Source organism: Mirounga leonina, unplaced genomic scaffold (assembly GCF_011800145.1).
Source record: "Mirounga leonina isolate KUSES-001 unplaced genomic scaffold, KU_Mleo_1.0 Mir_168, whole genome shotgun sequence".
NCBI lineage: Eukaryota > Metazoa > Chordata > Mammalia > Carnivora > Phocidae > Mirounga > Mirounga leonina.
The window spans coordinates 14,544,417-14,563,157 of NW_023270426.1; the positions used below are offsets into that span (position 1 = coordinate 14,544,417).

The 18,741-nt window shown below is 42.1% G+C and overlaps 1 protein-coding gene across 1 annotated transcript in view; it reads left to right on the top strand.

The window, feature by feature from the left end:
- Positions 1-7,193: 7,193 nt before the first annotated feature.
- Positions 7,194-18,741, top strand: part of ADAMTS19 (ADAM metallopeptidase with thrombospondin type 1 motif 19) — a 253,350-nt gene continuing 241,802 nt past the window's right edge. The window contains exons 1-2 of the mRNA XM_035014047.1: positions 7,194-7,275; positions 7,894-8,540. Coding sequence (XP_034869938.1) covers positions 7,203-7,275; positions 7,894-8,540 — 720 coding nt within the window. The 5' untranslated portion in view covers positions 7,194-7,202. The remainder of the gene's footprint in view (positions 7,276-7,893; positions 8,541-18,741) is intronic.

The window sequence follows — 18,741 nt, forward strand, 5'->3', positions numbered from 1 at the left end:
TATTACTTTTTAATGAATTTATTATTATTTTATTTGTTTCTAGGAAAGCACTCTGTTCTTTTCCAAAGAGCATGTTTAAGAACTCTTTGTTTAACTCTAAGTTACAAGGACCAACAATTTTGTTTCGTATTTTCTTCTAGAAGTTTCATGTTTTATAGTCTTACATTTTATATTTAAATATATGATCCATTTTGGATTAGTTTTTGTATAAGATATGAGATTCAAGTCGAGTGTTTTTATTTTGTTCTTGGTGTCAGTTGTTCTGACCCCATTTGTTGAAAAAAATCATCCTTTCTCCATTGAATTGCTTCTGTACCTTTGTCAAAAATCAGTTGACTGTACTTGTGTGGAAAATATTTCTGGGCTCTATTCTGTTCCATTGATCAATGGAATACCACAATCTCTTGGTTGCTGTAGCTGTGGATTAAACCCTAATATGAGGTGGTATTCAGTCCTCAGGTGGTATTTAGACTTTATTATCTTTTGTCAATATTTTTGCTTCTGTGGTTTCCATGTATATTAAAAAAAAAAACCAATTTGTCTATATTTACAAAATAATTCTGCTGGGATGTTGATAGGAATTGCTATACACAAAAAGAACATTTGGGCAGAATTGTCACTTCTTATATCCTTATTCTTCCAACTCACTATATCTCTACATTTACTGAGGTCTTTAATTTTTACTGTTTTGTGGTCTTCAGCATACAGATCCTGTATATATTTGATTAGACTTACACCTAAATATTTCATTGGGAGCTAATGTAACTGGTATTGAATCTTAATTTTAGTTGCCAGTTGATCATTGCTAGTATATAAAAATACAGTCAATTTTTGGGGTTGACCTTGTATCCTGTGACCTTGCTCATTACTCTAGGAATTATTTTGCATTTATTTTGAGAATTATCTATATGGACAATCATGTCATTGGCAAACAGGGACAGCTTTATATATCCTTTTCCAATTTGTATTACTTGTATTTCCTTTAAGTGCTTTATTGCACTGGTTAGGATTTCCAATACTATGCTGAATAGGAGTGGTGAGCGTGGACATCCATGCCTTGGTCTCAATTTTAGAGGGATAGTATTCAGTCTTCCATTCTCAGCTGTAGTTTTAAAAAACAGATATTCTTTTCCCAGTTGAAGAATTTCACTTCTGTTCCTATTTCAGTTTGCTGAGAGTTTTAATCATAAACAGATGCTGAATTTTGTTAAATGCCCTTTCTGCATCAGTTGGTATAGTCACACAGGTTTTCTTCTGTAGCCTGTTGTTATAATGGATTACATTGATTGATTTTAGAATATTGAACCAGCCTTGCATTCCTCAAATACATCTCATGGGCCATATTACATTATTCTGTTGATATATTGCTGAATTCATTTTACAAATCATTTGTTGATTTTATATCTATATTCATGATATATATTAATCTGTATTTTGACTTTTTGTACTGACTTTCTCTGGATTTCATATGAAGGTAATGCCAGCTTCATAAATTAAGTTGCAAAGTTCTACTTTCTGGGAAAGATTATGTAGAATTGGTGTTACTTTAAAAATAAATGTTTAGTAATCACTGAAAGCATCAGGAACTAGAGATTTCCTTTTCCAAAGTTTTTAAACTACAAATGTAATTTCTTTAATACTTTGAAAAGGCTTTTAGTTTAAGCCATATGAGCTTGGGTTAGGCTATAGCTGAGGGGTTGTAGAAAAATGAGGTAAATATTGTAAACTAAAGAAAAGAAAATCTTTGTAATACATTGACATTAAATTTAGCAAGACTGCTGTCTGCTATAGAAAATGGGCCCAATGTACTGGTTCATCAAGCTAAGGGGATTTCCAAAAATTTTGGAAGTTGCTACCTGGTGTTTTCTTGCTTATAGAAAATGTGAAAGGAGGGGGAGAAACTAAAGGAGGCTGTTTACAAAAAGCAGCCAGGACCTGATGGCTTTGGACCTTTTAAGCTTCTTTTTCTGTAAACTCATGCTAAAATTAAGAAGAAATTGCATCAGAACAAAAATGAAATATGGGGCATTTTCAGGAAAGCATGGCATAATGATGAAGCCAAAGGTGTAACTATAAAATCCTTTGTTAAGAACTCATTGAGATTGAACTTGGACATTCAGAGCATTTTTGTGTCAGAGTGAAGGTCCTCTAAAGTGTTTACGTTGTGTCTCCTGGATCCTTTCAACCAAACACTAGGAATTCTAACAAGTCTAAGAACACTTCTTAGTGTTCTCAGCTTCTCATCAGAAACTCGAGGTAGAGAAGGGTTTATCTTAAAGAGATTTGAAGGTGTGGCTTTTGTCTCATAGATTGAAAGTGAAACCCATGAAGATTCACAGAATACTTGCAAAGTTTGAAAAACAGTTAAATGTGAAGAATATTTCTGGACAAAAAGGGGCAGAGACTATATAAAATGATATGGAGTGGCTGGATCCATAAATTCTACTGTCAGGAAGGCAATTGAGAAAACTAATCAGTTTTAAATGCATACCATCTTTCATAAAAATGGAAGGATGACTCAGAGTAAAAACCAGTTCCCAGGGGGAAGACCCAGCACCATGGAGAATTATTCCCAGACCTTGAGACATAATCAAGGAACTTTAAACATTTTCCTGTGTGGATTTCAGAATTGCCGTAGACCAGTGGCCCCTTTTGTGGACCACTGGACCCGTGACTCTTTTGTGCTTCCTCTTTTCCTTCCTTTTGAATAGAAACAGCTAGAGCAGCTATCCCTGCCTGTCCCACCACAGTATGTTGGGTGTATGGGAGGCAAATATACTGTTCCTTTAGTTTCACAAGTCTATAGAGGGAGAAAGACTGAATTCGAGGAGCTCTACCTAACGAATGATGCTGAGAACATTTATGCACACCTGATGTGGTTTAGATAGTGAGATTCTGGACTTTGAGGGGATGCTTTAATAGGATGAGCCTTTTGAGGACCTTGGGAGGGGATGAGTGCATTCTACACATGGAAGAAATGCAAATAATTTATGGCTAGGGGGCATAAATGCCCTCTGATGTTTTTTAAAATATGTCCATGAATTCTTTGATACTTCTCCATTTCACTGTGAGCTGGACTTAGTGACTTGCTTCTCTTTTTAAAGATTTTATTTATTTTGAGAGAGTGAGAGAGCACAGATATATGAAAGAGGGAGACAGAGAATGAGCAGGGAGAGGGGGAGAAGCAGAGGGAGACGCAGACTCCCTGCTGAGCAGGGGCCTGACCTGGGGCTCGATCCTAGGACTCTGGGATCATGATGAGAGCGCAGAAGGCAGACACTTAACTGACCGAGGCACCCAGGCGCCCCAGTGATTTGCTTCTTATGAACAGAATATGGCAGAAATAATGGTAGGCCATTATCAAGATTGGGTTATAAAAAGACCAAATCTTGCAGTGTGGGTGCACTCTCTCTCTTGAATCACTTGTTCTGAGAGAACACATGCAATGAGCAGCCAGATGGAGAGGTCCATGTGGCAGGTTTCCTGCCAACAGCCATGTGATTTAGAAAACAGAACCCCTATCTCTAGTTAAGTCTTGAGAAACAATAGTTCTGGCCAAGAGTTTGGCTGCCATCTTGTGAGAGACCCTGAGCCAGAAATATCCAGCTTAGCTACTCCTAGATTCCTGATGCTCAGAAATGAAGTGAGGTGATAAATATTTCCTGTTTTAAACTGCTCAGTTTGTTATGTAGCAGTAGAAAACTACTATACTCTCCACGCGGCTCCCTCCTCTCTGGCACACTGGCCTGTAAATTCTAGTCATCTTGTTGTGTCTTCTCTACTCAGCTCGTCTTCAGGGTTCTGTTTGGATTTCTCCTCACTGTGCAGAAGCCTCTTCACGCAACCCAGTGAAAGCATTCCTTGTATTTTCTTAATATTTTAAGGTTTTTTTGAAAGGGAAGGGATTTAAGATAAGCTTTAGGTTGTGAGAGGCTTAGGGCCAATGAGTTGAGAGAATGAGGAAGGGCTGAAGGCATCAAAGCCTACTTTCTATGTAGAGAATCATGGTTTATAAAATGCAACATTTGAGCACCTTGTGCATAACAACAGTTGGTTCCACTTACTCTGATGCTTTGTCACTTATCTCCAGCCCACAAAAGCTGTGCTTGGTTGATGCTAGCTACCATCTGGTGACATATGTAGTGACCTGTCTTAAGCAACATATTTTTCCCAGCTGCTCCCTTCTTCCCTCTGAGGTTAGTCATGCACACATATGTCACAGTCCTGCCTTTTCTCCTTGATTTCACCATGCACAATTTACTCAATTCCAAATCAGGCTAGTTCTTTCTTTCACATACATGCATACACACTCAAACCCACTTTAACGGATGCTCTTATTTGCACATCTAAGTCTCTTTAGTTAGAGCACAAAAACTTCCTACAAGTCCTTTCTCTATGAGGCTTGTTCTTTCTGAAGCCAGATAAATCATGCTGATAGTAGCTGATCATCAACAGAGTTAGTGTTGTAATTCTGGATTAAGGAACTAGAATTGGAATGAAATACCATGCAGAAATCGATTTCTATCATCTTCTAAATGATCTTAGAGGATCTCCTTAGAATCTCTACACCTATTCAGTGTAAATCATTGAATTAGACAGGGTGTTGTTTACAAAAAAATCTCTCTCTATATTTATAATATATACATATGTATGTGAGGGGCACCTGGCTGGCTCAGTTGGTGGAGCATGCAACTCTTGGTCTCGGGGTTTTGAGTTTGAGCCCCACGTTGGGTATAGAGATTACTTAAAAATCAAATCTTAAAAAAATAAAAAAAGATAGATAAAGGAAATCCTACCTTTCCAAAAAAAACGATAGGCTAGTAGAAGAAATGTGTACACGATGTACACAAAACCACATGATTTATAAAAGTCTTAGAAAATACACAAATAAATTACAACAGTATTTCAAATGGGAGAAAGATCAGAGTTAACTGGGAATTAGGCAGAACTTTCCCTAACAATCACTATTAACCTCTACCATTAGGGATTGGTATGGATCATGTGTCTATAGGGACAAAAAAGGACAGAGATAGGAACTTACATTGGCAACCTGTGCTTCTGAGCATATTTAACCTAATCATATAGCTCATCTAGTTTTAAGGAATCACAAATGTATTCCAGTAAATACAGACAATATACATTCCTTCTCCAATTTTACCCTTATATTTTTGTTGTCATTGTTGTTCAAATTATATAAGAAACGTTTTATTTAAGTCCTATAACCTAGTGGAGGTGTTTCGGTAAAACTAGCCATCTGCCTTAATACTTGCTGTATTTGTTAAAAATAAACTGCCTTTGATTTCTTGCCTAGTTTTAAGTCTGTATAATTGAGTCCCATAAAAAGGAGTGTGTAGGTTTCTAAGTAACCCAGATATTTCTTGAATGTCTGGAAATCCACACCCACCCTAGTTGCTCGGGTTTTAGGGGATTTTACAAGACAAGTTTTGGAGGCAGAGCACTCTTGACAAACACACCTAGAGTGTCTTCGTGTTTGTTTTTAAGCCCAGGACAACTCAAAGAAAGTATTCTAGGACCCAGCTTATTCAAACAATGGCTTTCCTTTGAAATAAGATAGTCTGTCTTCCTTAAAGGCATAGTAGTCACCTTTGACACAAGGAACAGAAGGTAAAATAACAAAGGATGTGGGGAACCCATCTCCCAGTGCTGGAATTTTAAAAAATACTGATTTGCGTGAACTCATTTTTAGGTGACTGGCCTAGTCCAGAGGATACATATGGAAGGTTAGATCAAACCCTCTTGAGTCTGATGTGAAAGGTTTGGTGTGGCCAAGGAAGAGGTGTGCAAAAGGGAGTGGGTACCATGAAGACCTGTAACAAAGGAAGCAAGAATATTTAAGTTTGCATTTCCCTCCAAAAGACAGAAAGAGCAAAGATACATTTTTAATGTACAAAAAAGTAAAAAAGGCAAAATAACCTCACCTTATCTGAGATCTTTAGCACACAATATTTAATGTCAGTCCTTTTAATCTCACCCTTGTTATGAGAGAGAGAGAGAGAGAGAGTATGAGAGCAAGAGGAGGGGAGGGGGGCGGAAATTGATAGCAGTGATGAATGGGAAGCCTGAAAGATAAGGTGGTATAAGGGGCTCTGAAATGTCAGGGTTCTACTGTCCTGGGAACCTTTCAAGCACCCTCCATGACGAATTACATTATCTCCAGGCTTAGAAAATTCCTACAGACAAAGATGGATAGAAAAATCAAAGGTCTTTGGAAAGTGGGGCCACAGCTTTGTGCTCAAGCCTGCAGTAAGTTCTGCTTTGTGTGATGTGAGCATGGGGGTGGGTGGGGGGTGGAGAGAACCAGGGGGTGGGATGGACTGGAGAGGAGTTTCTACCTGCACACACCTCAGCTGGGGTGGGGGGGGTGGGGGGGGAGTGGGTACTGAATAAGGATGCAAATCGGCCTCCCTAGAGTGGCCAATCAGGAGTCAGGTGAGGGAATTTGGGTCCCCCACCCCAATTGGGTGTGTGAGCACGTGTGTGGCGTTCCGGGACCTTTGTCCCACAAAGTCACACGAGGCGGGCACCCCTTGCTCCATTTTCCTTGTCAGATCTGCGTGAATCTCTTCTCCTCCACACCCACCTCGCGCGTCGTGTCTCCTCCTCATTCCGCCACAAACTCCCCCCCGCGCCTCTCAGGGTAAGAGCTTGCAGCCCTCCGGCCCCGAGTCGTGTGCGGAGCTTGGCACACCGGGTTGCTGGGACCGGCCCCCGGCAGTTCCGCGCGGGTGCAGGCGGCGAGCCACGGCTCGGACACCACGGCGCTCCTGCCCGCGCGGGGCAGTCCTCCGCCTGTCCGGAGGCAGCACTGCCCGCCTCGCGCCTGCCGGCTCGCTCCTGAACCTTGGGTCTATCCTGTGGGGCTCCGGAAACTCTCGCAACGTCCAGAACACAGAAAACAGACTCATCACCTAATTCGCCAGGGAGCCCGAGCGCTGCGGGGCCGCGGCGCTGCCTGCCCCCGCTCCTCCCCCCGCCACCCCCGCCCGGGCTCGAGCAGCCTCTCGGAGTCACACAGCAGCCCCCCCTCCCACCCCCCGGCAGACAAAGGGCCTGGGCAAACTCGCCGCCTGGCCTCCTTGCGCTCCGGGGAGGCGGCGGCGCCCGCGGTGGATCGCGCAAGGAGGCGCGCGCGGGGCAGGGAGCCGCGGCCGCGGGAGCGCGGTCCCGGAAAGAGCCTCGAGATGCGCCTTACTCACATCTGCTGCTGCTGCCTCCTTTACCAGCTGGGGGTCTTGTCGAATGGGATCGTTTCAGGTGAGTTCGGCCGAGACTTTCGGCTGGCTTTCCAGCTTCCCCAGCGGAAACCGGGAACGCACGGGGAGGCAGGGCTGGTGCAGCCGGTGCGCGGCGAGCAGGACTCAGTGGGTAGCAATAAAAAGGAGCGTGCGGGTGCAGATGAAGGGGTCCTGCTCGAGCGAAATGCACTTCTCTCGACCTCATTTTAAGCATCGTGGAATTAATGAGAGCAGTAATGTTTGCAAAGGTACGTTTACAGCACCTGGGGGAAAATGGGGAAGTAGAGCAATCGATAGCGATGCTTTGCTCTGACGTGTACTTAAGAAAATAATTTATCTGGTTGGAGTCTTTGCACCGGTTTTCCTTCACCTACTAAGTGCTGTCACCAAACTTTGCGGCCCCACTCCTTCACCCCTCCCCCCCCATATGTTCGTACTTTTATTTTGGAAAATGCTGGGGTCTGTAATCTGATCGCGAGGCTTCAGGGGTTGCAAGAGTTTCAGGGGCTAGACGGGTGGTCTCCAACACATTAACACGAGAGCCTGGGGTCTGAACCGAGTGTGAGCCTGGGAATGCTTGTGCTACTGGAACCGCGGCACTTTACGCCCCGCACTTCTCTGTCTGCCCCGCCCGCAGGGCTGCAGTTCGCCCCCGACCGCGAGGAGTGGGAGGTCGTGTTTCCTGCACTCTGGCGCCGGGAGCCGGTGGACGCGGCCGGCGGCAGCGGGGGCAGCGCGGACCCAGGCTGGGTGCGCGGCGGAAGCGCCCGGGCGCAGGCGGCCGGCAGCTCACGCGAGGTGCGCTCCGTGGCCCCGGCGCCGCCGGTGGAGCCGGCGGAGGGCCAGTCCGAGCCTCCGCCCCAGCCTCGGCCGCCGTCGCCGCGGGCGGGCGAGGAGGACGAGGAGTTCGAGTCGCAGGAACTGCCGCGGGGATCCAGCGGGGCTGCCGCCCTGTCCCCGGGCGCCCCGGCCTCGTGGCAGCCGCCGCCCCCACAGCCACCCGCGTCTCCTCCCCCGGGCCAGGAAGCCGAGCCGGACGGCGACGAGGTACTGCTGCGGATCCCGGCCTTCTCCCGGGACCTGTACCTGCTGCTCCGGAGAGATGGCCGCTTCCTGGCGCCGCGCTTCGCGGTGGAACAGCGGCCGAGTCCCGGCCCCGGCCCCGCGCGGGCAGCAGCCGCCCCGCGCCCCCCGGCGCCGCCCGACGCCTCCTGCTTCTACACCGGAGCGGTGCTGCGGCACCCGGGCTCGCTGGCCTCTTTCAGCACCTGTGGAGGTGGCCTGGTAAGCGCCCTTGCTTCCCCTCCTCTCCACCTTCCCGCCACTCCGCCCCCTCCCCCCCCACACCAGGCTGGTTTGCATGCACCTCGTCCCCTTCCAAAGTGGTCGCCCTGAAGTTCACCCCAGTCTCCACTACGCAGGAAGTCTATCCGGTTTACCTCCCATTGAAATCTCCAGGGCAGTCAGTGAATCTGAAGCCTAACTGGATGGATTAAGAGCCTTCTCCTTCTATACGGTTACACGTTTCTTTCGATTACTGTATCAAACTGTCTCCTGGTAACTCTTCCCACTGGTTTTACTTCTTTCTGTATTTCAAAATAAGCCCACCACGTGGTGTCTTTTAGGAGTTTGGAAGACAACCAATCTGCTCACTGCAGAATCTCCTCTGGGTCTGCCCCCACCCCCAGTTCTGCATTTATTATCTTTTTTTTTTTTTTTTTCATGTCCTACTTCAAAGTTGTCAGAACAGCTCTCTAGGGAATTACATTCTGACAGCTGTCTAGAATTTAAACGCATGCACAGCCACACTGGACACCTGTTCAATGTTCTGGGAGGGACAGGAGTGGAGAAGGAGTCACTGAGAGACTGGGAGCTGTGGACTGATGAGTGACCTTAGAACCCAGTCTGACCTTAGAACCCAGTAGGTATGCAAAGGGTCATAGTTCTGTGGTTTAACTTTTTCTTTTCTGAGGTTTACATTTTACCTGGCTGTAGTCGGTTCTTCTCTTCTCCACTCCATGGTAGAAGGTGGTAGAGGTGGGAGCCTTGCTGAGAGGCCTGTTGGAACCTGAAAATAAAAATCATTTACTCTGTCTGAACAATGGAGATCATCATGGGGTTTTCTCTCCTCTGCTCTGACCCAGGTTTGGGGATAATTGTTACCTCCTGTAAGTTGGCCTTTATTTTGTGGTAAAGTACACATAACATAAAATTTACCCTTTTAGCCATTTTTAGATGTACAGTTCAGAGGCATTAAGTGCCTTCATGTTATTACGCAGCCATCATCATTGTGGCCTTTATTACTGGTTTAAGGCAAAACCCACAAGATATTGAAAACGCTCATGTGATTTGTGGCTTCATTTTGCTGTTCCTAATGAGCCATTGATGAAATCCACAAAGACTTGTCTGAAAGTAACCTGCTCATTTCTAGAAAAACCCAATAGTAATGGAGAGCAGAAAATATCCGCACAATTAAAGCCACCCAAAGCCATGAAATGGAAAAAGATGGTCATAATCCAGACAAAATGAAACTGGAAATTTTTACCTATGCCCTCCTAAGGTCTCAAAGTCCAATGATGTAAATTGCTGGACAGGGCTATATTTTACCAGATGCTCATAATGATGAATATTCAAATATGGACATTTTTAGCCATGAGTGAAAAAAGTTGGCATGGAAAAAATACACGAAAAGCTTTTAAAAATGTTTTTTGTGGAACTGATATTTGAACACTTCAGTGGGGGAAATATTTTGTGGGGATTTCATTGTCCACTAGTTTTTGGCCAGGGATTAAATAATTACATATAGAAAGTTCCTGGTGTGGTAGAAGCAATAGGGGATAAAGCATTTCACTGTGTTGAAATGTGGGCTTTTGGTCACATTTTCCAAATGAGCTATGCTTTCTCTCCATACTTAAGGGAGCAAAGTTAGAATTATGAGTAGGTTTTTCATAGACTGAATAGGAGTTTGACATACTTCCCTGTTTATCATGTTGGACTTTTACTCACTTTTCCTATTAGCCACATATGTATATGTTCTGAACTGGGAAGTCTTTGTTATTGAGGAAATCTGATGTTGCTAGCAATACAGTATAGCAGTCAGACTTTTGAGTAAAAAGGTAGGCAGATAGCCAAGAAGAGTGGGTTTGTTACTCCAGACTCTACCATGCCAGGCCTTTTGCCCTCATGAGGGTGGATAAGGCAAGACAGCACAATTTGTTATCTGAGCTCTGACATTGGCTTGTACCCTGACAATTGACAAGTCCCTTACCTCTCTGGGCTTCAGTTTTCACTCATTAAATGAGAGAATTGGATGATTTAATTAAAAACTGAAGGATAGAATTGAAATTCTATTCGATGTTAAATGTATCCCACATCCTGCATCAGGGACTTACAGACTGGGAGAAGGACATCATACACAAGTGGTTATGACCCAGGTATCTATGGAACAGTGAGGTGCTGAATCAGATCTTATGCCTGAGGTAAATCCAGCTTGGAAAGTTGGGGAAGGCTTCCCAAAGCAGAGTTTAACTGAAGCATGAGGAGGCTTTCCCCAGGCAGAACAAGGCTGAAGAGTGTTTTAGATAGAGGGATGATGCTGAAGATATAAAAGTGGAGACCTATCAAGGAAATGAAAATAAGAATCTCCTGTGACTGGGCTATGCAATAAGGGGAAATGATCCTAAAATGTTTGGTGAGATCAGACCTCAAAAGCCTTGTCTGCTGGACTATGGGCTTTTCCTAACTGTTGATTATCATGGGGCTACATCTTGTTCTTCTGTATTTCCAGAATTCTGTGATCCTCTCATTCTAATGTGAGGAATCATAATGACTTTCCATGGGGGTGAATTAATTATAAATGCAACTGCTTTTCGTTTGCAACAGTTTTTTTTCTTCTCAGTAAGTGAAAGCTTTCTGATCTTTAGTTGCCAAAAAAGAGTAGATAACTAAGTGTACCTTCCCCTCCCCTCTCTCAGCAGCTAGTTTTGCCTTCTGGTGCCTGAAGTCCTCCATACCTTTTGGATTAGTGCATATTTGAAAAGACCCAAGAGTCTCTATCAGAGGACATAGATCATCAACTACCCAGTATTGCACAGTGGTAAACATTTATAAGGTTGGCCAATTCATTCTCCAGATATCAGTCTGACTTGTGCTGTGAAAGGGAAAGTCTTAGAATAGATATTTTGGGTACATGGTCAGGTGCTGCCTCTTCAAAGTATTTAATCTTTCTGGATTTCATTTTTCCTATTTATAAAACACACAAATTGTATTTATATATCTAGCAATAGATGTATGAAGTGTTCTTACTATTTCTGTTTCCCCTTCTTAGTCTCTAATATTGCAGAATAATCTTATTTGAGCCACATATTAGATCCCGTAGGCACATAAATATCCTAATACTAAGCAATTAAACATTTATTGAGCAAGTCCTCTGAGCAAGGCATTGTGCAGATATGGAGAATACAAAAAGTAGATGAAAAAGCCTTGATGTATGTTTCAGGGAGCTTCCAGCCTGCCTTGCCAGTGACAAATGGAAACAAGGATATACAATAGCTTGAGATAGGTACAAATATAGGTATGCCCCAAGTGCTTTGATGCGGCTTTCTTACTCATTTCTTTTCATTTCCACAACATCGTAAAATACCTGGTTTTGAGTCAGCACTCAATAAAAATCACTGAACAAAATACAGCATATACAGAAGTTTATTATGTTTTAAATAACAATCTCTAAAACTTAAAATACAAAAAAGCAACAAATTAAATATTATGAAAGAGTGCAACAATTATGTTGGCTCAAAACAAACGCATTTGTTTTTGTTTTTGTTTTTGTTTTTAAAAAGCACATGTCAACAGGATAAACTAGGTCGTGATACATCTTGCCTGTGGTTCCCTCTAAATGGACTGTTGAAATGGTCATCATTAATATTTGGATTATTCTTCCAGGATGATAAAGAGTGACTACTTAAACTTTATTCCCTTAATTTCTAAGTTTTATACAGTAGTCATTTTGATTAGCTCTTTATACAGAATCTGCAGCCTTGTGTAAATTCAGTTTCTTTTTTTTTTTTTTTTGGCAGTTTTCTCCCTTTTTTTTTTTTTTTTTTTTTTGCATCACTACATTCGATGCCACAGCCAGTTTTGAACAGTTAAATATTTTAGGGTATCCATTCCAGACAAGGCACTTTCTCAGGTACCAGTACTAAGGCAGGAGGGGAGTGTCCTGGTAGAGTCCAGGGAAGGGTCGTGTACTAGCAGAGTGGGAAGAAGTGGCATGATCATCCAAATGAAAAAAAGTAAAGACTGCAGATGAACCTCACTCATCTACCTTCTTGGTTCAAGCCAAATCTTAGGAGCCACAGAAAAGATCTTCTAAGTAAATCTAAAGCAATATTATAAAAGAATGCCATTGGGGCGCCTGGGTGGCTCAGTCGTTAAGCGTCTGCCTTCGGCTCAGGTCATGATCCCGGGGTCCTGGGATCGAGCCCCGCATCGGGCTCTCTGCTCGGCGGGAAGCCTGCTTCTCCCTCCCCCAATCCCCCCGCTTGTGTTCCCTCTCTCGCTGTGTCTCTCTCTGTCAAATAAATAAATAAATAAAATCTTTATAAAAGAATGCCATTAGTACCTCAGACATGTTGAATATCTCCTTAAAGGCTGAAAACAGTTTGGACTGGATTAATGGAGAACATGGAGACATTAGGAAACCTCCATGAACTGGGAGGGGATTCACCAGAAGTGCAGGGAGCAGGAATGCAGGGAGCAGAGGTGGCATTGGCTTTTTTTCATGTCCAATTATGACCAGCAGTGGAAGCCACATGTGCATGCCTAGGCAAGAACAGAAAGGATAAAGGCTGAGCTTTCCCAGACCTGTTGGTGACACCAGAGGACACAGCATCTCCCTTCTAAAAAGATGATCTGTTGGCTCCCTTCACCCAGAAGAAGGGCCCACCTGTTTCACCAAATAATCCGAGGAGTCCCAACAGATAGGTGAGCAGGGAAACAAAAAGATATGAGCTGACACCCAAGAATATCACACTCTTAAGAAAATGAACCATATAAAGGAGAGTCCTCAGACTCTGGCTTGTTAGTATATGGAGTAACAAAATTAATAGAATAGATGGATACTTTAACAGAAGTATAAGAGTGGATATATATTCATGGAAAAAATAAATTAAAAAAAATACAGCAATAGCTGCTGTCCAGAAAAAAAAAAGATAGATACAATGTATCTAAAAATAAGTGGTCATTAGAATTAAAGACTCCATCAATGAACTGACAGGTAAATTTCTGACCTAGAAGATCAGGCCCAGAAATTCTCCCAGAACATAATATAAAAGACAAATGCATCCACAGTATGAAAGAAAAGTTGTGAGCCATGAATCCTAGATCTAGATGGTTCAAATTTATCTAATAGCGGTTAACTTTTTTTTTTTTTTTAAGATTTTTATTTATTTATTTGACAGAGAGAGACAGCGAGAGAGGGAACACAAGCAAGGGGAGTGGGAGAGGGAGAAGCAGGCTTCCCGCGGAGCAGGGAGCCCGACGTGGGGCTCGATCCCAGGACCCTGGGATCATGACCTGAGCCGAAGGCAGACGCTTAACGACTGAGCCACCCAGGCGCCCCTAATAGCGGTTAACTTTTAAAAGTAAGTGAAAGGACAGAATTTTGTGTGTGTGAGTGTAGTGTAATTTATTTGACCAATGTCCTGTTGTTCCAATTTTTCACTTTTATAAATAACTCCATGATAAACACCTTACACAGTAAACGTTGAGCACATATATGATTATTTACCTCCGCCCATTTATAAAGGATAGAATTTTTAAAATGCATGCAATGTACCCTAAAGATTTGAATCTAATTTAAATCATATATATATATATATATATTTATCAGCCAAGCTTTGGATGTGAGGTCGTATAGGTGAGCCTCACCCAGCAGGCATACAAACTAATTTCCAATATAAATTTCTGTATTTGGAAGAAAAACTAAAGACAGACTCAACATAACTTATGTGTAGAATCCTGGACTTTTAAAAATTTCAGATCTTTTACAGTTGTTTCATCCCAAATAAAATTAGAGCAGTTTTCCTTTAGCAACTTACCTTTCTCAAGTTTTTCCAAAATTTTCAAGGAAACAAAGACACTTTTGCACTTGTATTTTGCTGTTTAATATTTAGTGTCTGATTAAATTACATGATTACAGAATGTTGTACCTTTGTGCATTCAAGCAAATTCAGCTGATTCTTGGTCAACATACAGGCTGGTTGGTAGAGATAATTTCAAGTAGCAAGACGAGAGGAATCTATGAGCTATGTGCATTTTGCATGTTGTATGCCTCAGTGATCATATTTTCTAGATGGTGTGGAGAGTGTTATTTAATTCAGTGATTACAGTTGATTTGGCTAATATAACTAATATAGGTTAGATAGAGGTTAACACAGCTTTTTTTTGTATCATAATCTCATTTCCAGAGATAAAGGAAGACGCACACCTTCAGATTGAAGGATGCATCACCAAGCTCACGGTGGTATTAGTAGAGACCCATGCCTAGACACATTGTGGGAGAATATTAGAAAATCAAAGAGAAAGAGAAAATTCTACAGGTTTAATAAGGGAATGATTATCTCTAACGGAATGAGTGTTAGATGCTAGAGGATCATGAGTTGATAATTTTAGAGTTCTGAGGAAATGTGATTTGGAATCCAGGACTCAGACCAGCTAACATTCTTTTTTTTTCAAGTTTTTATTTAAATTCCAGTTAGTTAACATACAGTGCAATATTAGTTTTAGGTGTAGAATTTAGTGATTCATCACTTACATACAACACCCAGTGATCATCACAAGTGCCCTCCTTTCTACCCATCTGACCTATTTAACCTGTCTCCCCAAACCCCTCCCCTCCAGTAACCCTCAGTTTGTTCTCTATAGTTAAGAGCCAAACTACCATGCAAACCTAAAGACAAAATAATATCATTTTCAAAATTATAAGGACTCAAACTTTACCAAACAGAACCTCCGAAAAGGTATGCAATGAAAAGTCTTCCTCAAACCCCTTTTTTCCAATTATTGCTATATTCCTTCCTAGATGTAGCTAGGGTTATTAGTTTCTAGTGTGTGATCTAGAAGCAGTTGATAAATAAATATGTGTATATAAATTTATACTTTTTAAGCCTACATTATTTATACACATACACACATGCATGCACATGTGAGATTACCACATATGAGTGCACAGAGATTCTTCTTTCTTTTTTTAAAATTTTTTATTGTTATGTTAATCACCATACATTACATCATTAGTTTTTGATGTAGTGTTCCATGATTCATTGTTTGCGTATAACACCCAGTGCTCCATGCAGTATGTGCCCTCTTTAATACCCATCACCAGGCTAACCCATCCTCCCATGCCCCTCCCCTCTAGAACCCTCAGTTTGTTTCTCAGAGTCCATCGTCTCTCATGGTTTGTCTCCCCCTCCAATTTCCCCCCTTTCATTCTTCCCCTCCTGCTATCTTCTTCTTCTTCTTCTTTTTTTAACATATATTGTATTATTTGTTTCAGAGGTACAGATCTGTGATTCAACAGTCTTGCACAATTCACAGCACTCACCATAGCACATACCCTCCCCAGTGTCTATCACCCAGCCAACCCATCCCTCCCACCCCCCACCACTCCAGTAACCCTCAGTTTGTTTCCTGAGATTAAGAATTCCTCATATCAGTGAGTTCATATGATACATGTCTTTCTCTGATTGACTTATTTCAATCAGCATAACACACTCCAGTTTCATCCACGTTATTGCAAATGGCAAGATCTCATTCCTTTTGATGGCTGCATAATATTCCATTGTATATATATACCACATCTTTTTTTTTTTTTTAAGATTTTATTTATTTATTTGACAGAGAGAGAGAGACAGCTAGAGAGGGAACACAAGCAGGGGGAGTGGGAGAGGGAGAAGCAGACTCCTGGCCGAACAGGGAGCCTGATGCGGGGCTCTATCCCAGGACCCTGGGATCATGACCTGAGCTGAAGGCAGACACTTAACTACTGAGCCACCCAGGCACCCCTATACCACATCTTCTTTATCCATTCATCTGTCGATGGACATCTTGGTTCTTTCAACAGTTTGGCTATTGTGGACATTGCTTCTATAAACATCGGGGTATACCCCTTCGGATCCCTACATTTGTATCTTTGGGGTAAATACCCAGTAGTGCAATTGCTGGATCGTATAGTAGCTCTATTTTTAACTTTTTGAGGAACCTCCATACTGTTTTCCAGAGTGGCTGCACCAGCTTGCATTCTCACCAACAGTGGAGGAGGGTTCCCCTTTCTCCGCATCCCCGCCAACATCTGTCATTTCCTAACTTGTTAATTTTAGCCATTCTCACTGGTGTGAGGTGATATCTCATTGAGGTTTTGAATTGGATTTCTCTGATGCCGAGTGATGTTGAGCACTTTTACATGTGTCTATTGGCCATTTGGATGTCTTCTTTGGAAAAATGTCTGTTCATGTCTTCTGCCCATTTCTTGATTGGATTATTTGTTCTTTGGGTATTCACCACTTGGTCATGGTGAATAATCCTTTTAATGTGATGTTGGATCCTATTGGCTAGTATTTTGGTGAGAATTTTTGCATCCATGTTCATCAAGGATATTGGTCTGTAATTCTCCTTTTTGATGGGGTCTTTGTCTGCTTTGGGGATCAAGGTAATGGTGGCCTCATAAAACGAGTTTGGAAGTTTTCCTTCCATTTCTATTTTTTGGAACAGTTTCAGAACAATAGGTATTAATTCTTCTTGAAATGTTTGAATTCCCCTGGGAAGCCATCTGGCCCTTGTTTGTTGGGAGATTTTTGATGACTGCTTCAATTTCCTTAGTGGTTATAGGTCTGTTCAGGTTTTCTATTTCTTCCTGGTTCAGTTTTGGTAGTTGATACATTTCTAGGAATGCATCCATTTCTTCCAGGTTATCTACTTTGCTGGCATAGAGTTGCTCATAATATGTTCTTATAATTGTTTGTATTTCTTTGGTGTTGGTTGTGATCTCTCCTCTTTCATTCATGATTTTGTTGATTTGGGTCATTTCTCTTTTCTTTTTGATAAGTCTGGCCAGGGGTTTATCAATCTTGTTAATTCTTTCAAAGAACCAGCTCCTAGTTTCGTTGATCTGTTCTACTGTTCTTTTGGTTTCTATTTCATTGATTTCTGCTCTGGTCTTTATTATTTCTCCTCCTTTGCTGGGTTTAGGCTTTATTTGCTGTTCTTTCTCCAGCTCCTTTAGGTGTAGGGTTAGGTTGTGTATTTGAGACCTTTCTTGTTTCTTGAGAAAGGCTTGTATTGCTATATACTTTCCTCTTAGAACTGCCTTTGCTGTATCCCAAAGATTTTGAACAGTTGTGTTTTCATTTTCATTTGTTTCCATGAAGTTTTTAAATTCTTCTTTAATTTCCTGTTTGACCCATTCATTCTTTTTTTTTTTTTTAAGATTTTATTCATTTATTTGACAGAGAGAGAGCGAGAGAGGGAACACAAGCGGGGGGAGTGGGAAAGGGAGAAGCAGGCTTCCCGCCGAGCAGGGAGCCCGATGCGGGGCTCGATCCCAGGACCCTGAGATCATGACCTGAGCTGAAGTCAGTTGCTCAAACAACTGAGCCACCCAGGCGCCCTGAACCATTCATTCTTTTGTAGGTTGCTCTTTAGCCTCCATGTGTTTGAGTTCTTTCCGACTTTCCTCTTGTGATTGAGTTCTAGTTTCAAAGCATTGTGGTCTGAAAATATGCAGGGAATGATCCCATTCTTTTGGTACCAGTTGAGACCTGATTTGTGACCTAGGATGTGATCTATTCTGGAGAATGTTCCATGGGCACTAGAGAAGATTGTGTATTCTGTTGCTTTGGGATGGAATGTTCTGAATAGATCTGTGAAGTCAATTTGGTCCAGTGTGTCATTTAAAGTCTTTATTTCCTTGTTGATCTTTTGCTTAGATGATCTGTCCATTTCAGTGAGGGGGGTGTTAAAGTCCCCCACTATTATTGTATTGTTGTCAATCTGTTTCTTTGCTTTTGTTATTAATTGGCTTATATAATTGGCTGCTCCCATGTTAGGGGCATAGATATTTACAATTGTTAGATCTTCTTGTTGGATAGACCCTTTAAGTGGGATATAGTGTCCTTCCTCATCTCTTATTACAGTCTTTGGTTTAAAATCTAATTTGTCTGATATAAGGATTGCCACCCCAGCTTTCTTTTGGTGTCCATTAGCATGGTAAATGGTTTTCCACCCCCTCACATTAAATCTGGGGGTGTCTTTGGGTCTAAAATGAGTCTCTTGCAGACAGCATATCGATGGGTCTTGTTCTTTTTAACCAATCTGATACCCTGTGTCTTTTGATTGGGGCATTTAGCCCATTTACATTCAGGGTAACTCTTGAAAGATATGAATTTAGTGCCATTGTATTGCCTGTAAGGTGACTGTTACTGTATATTGT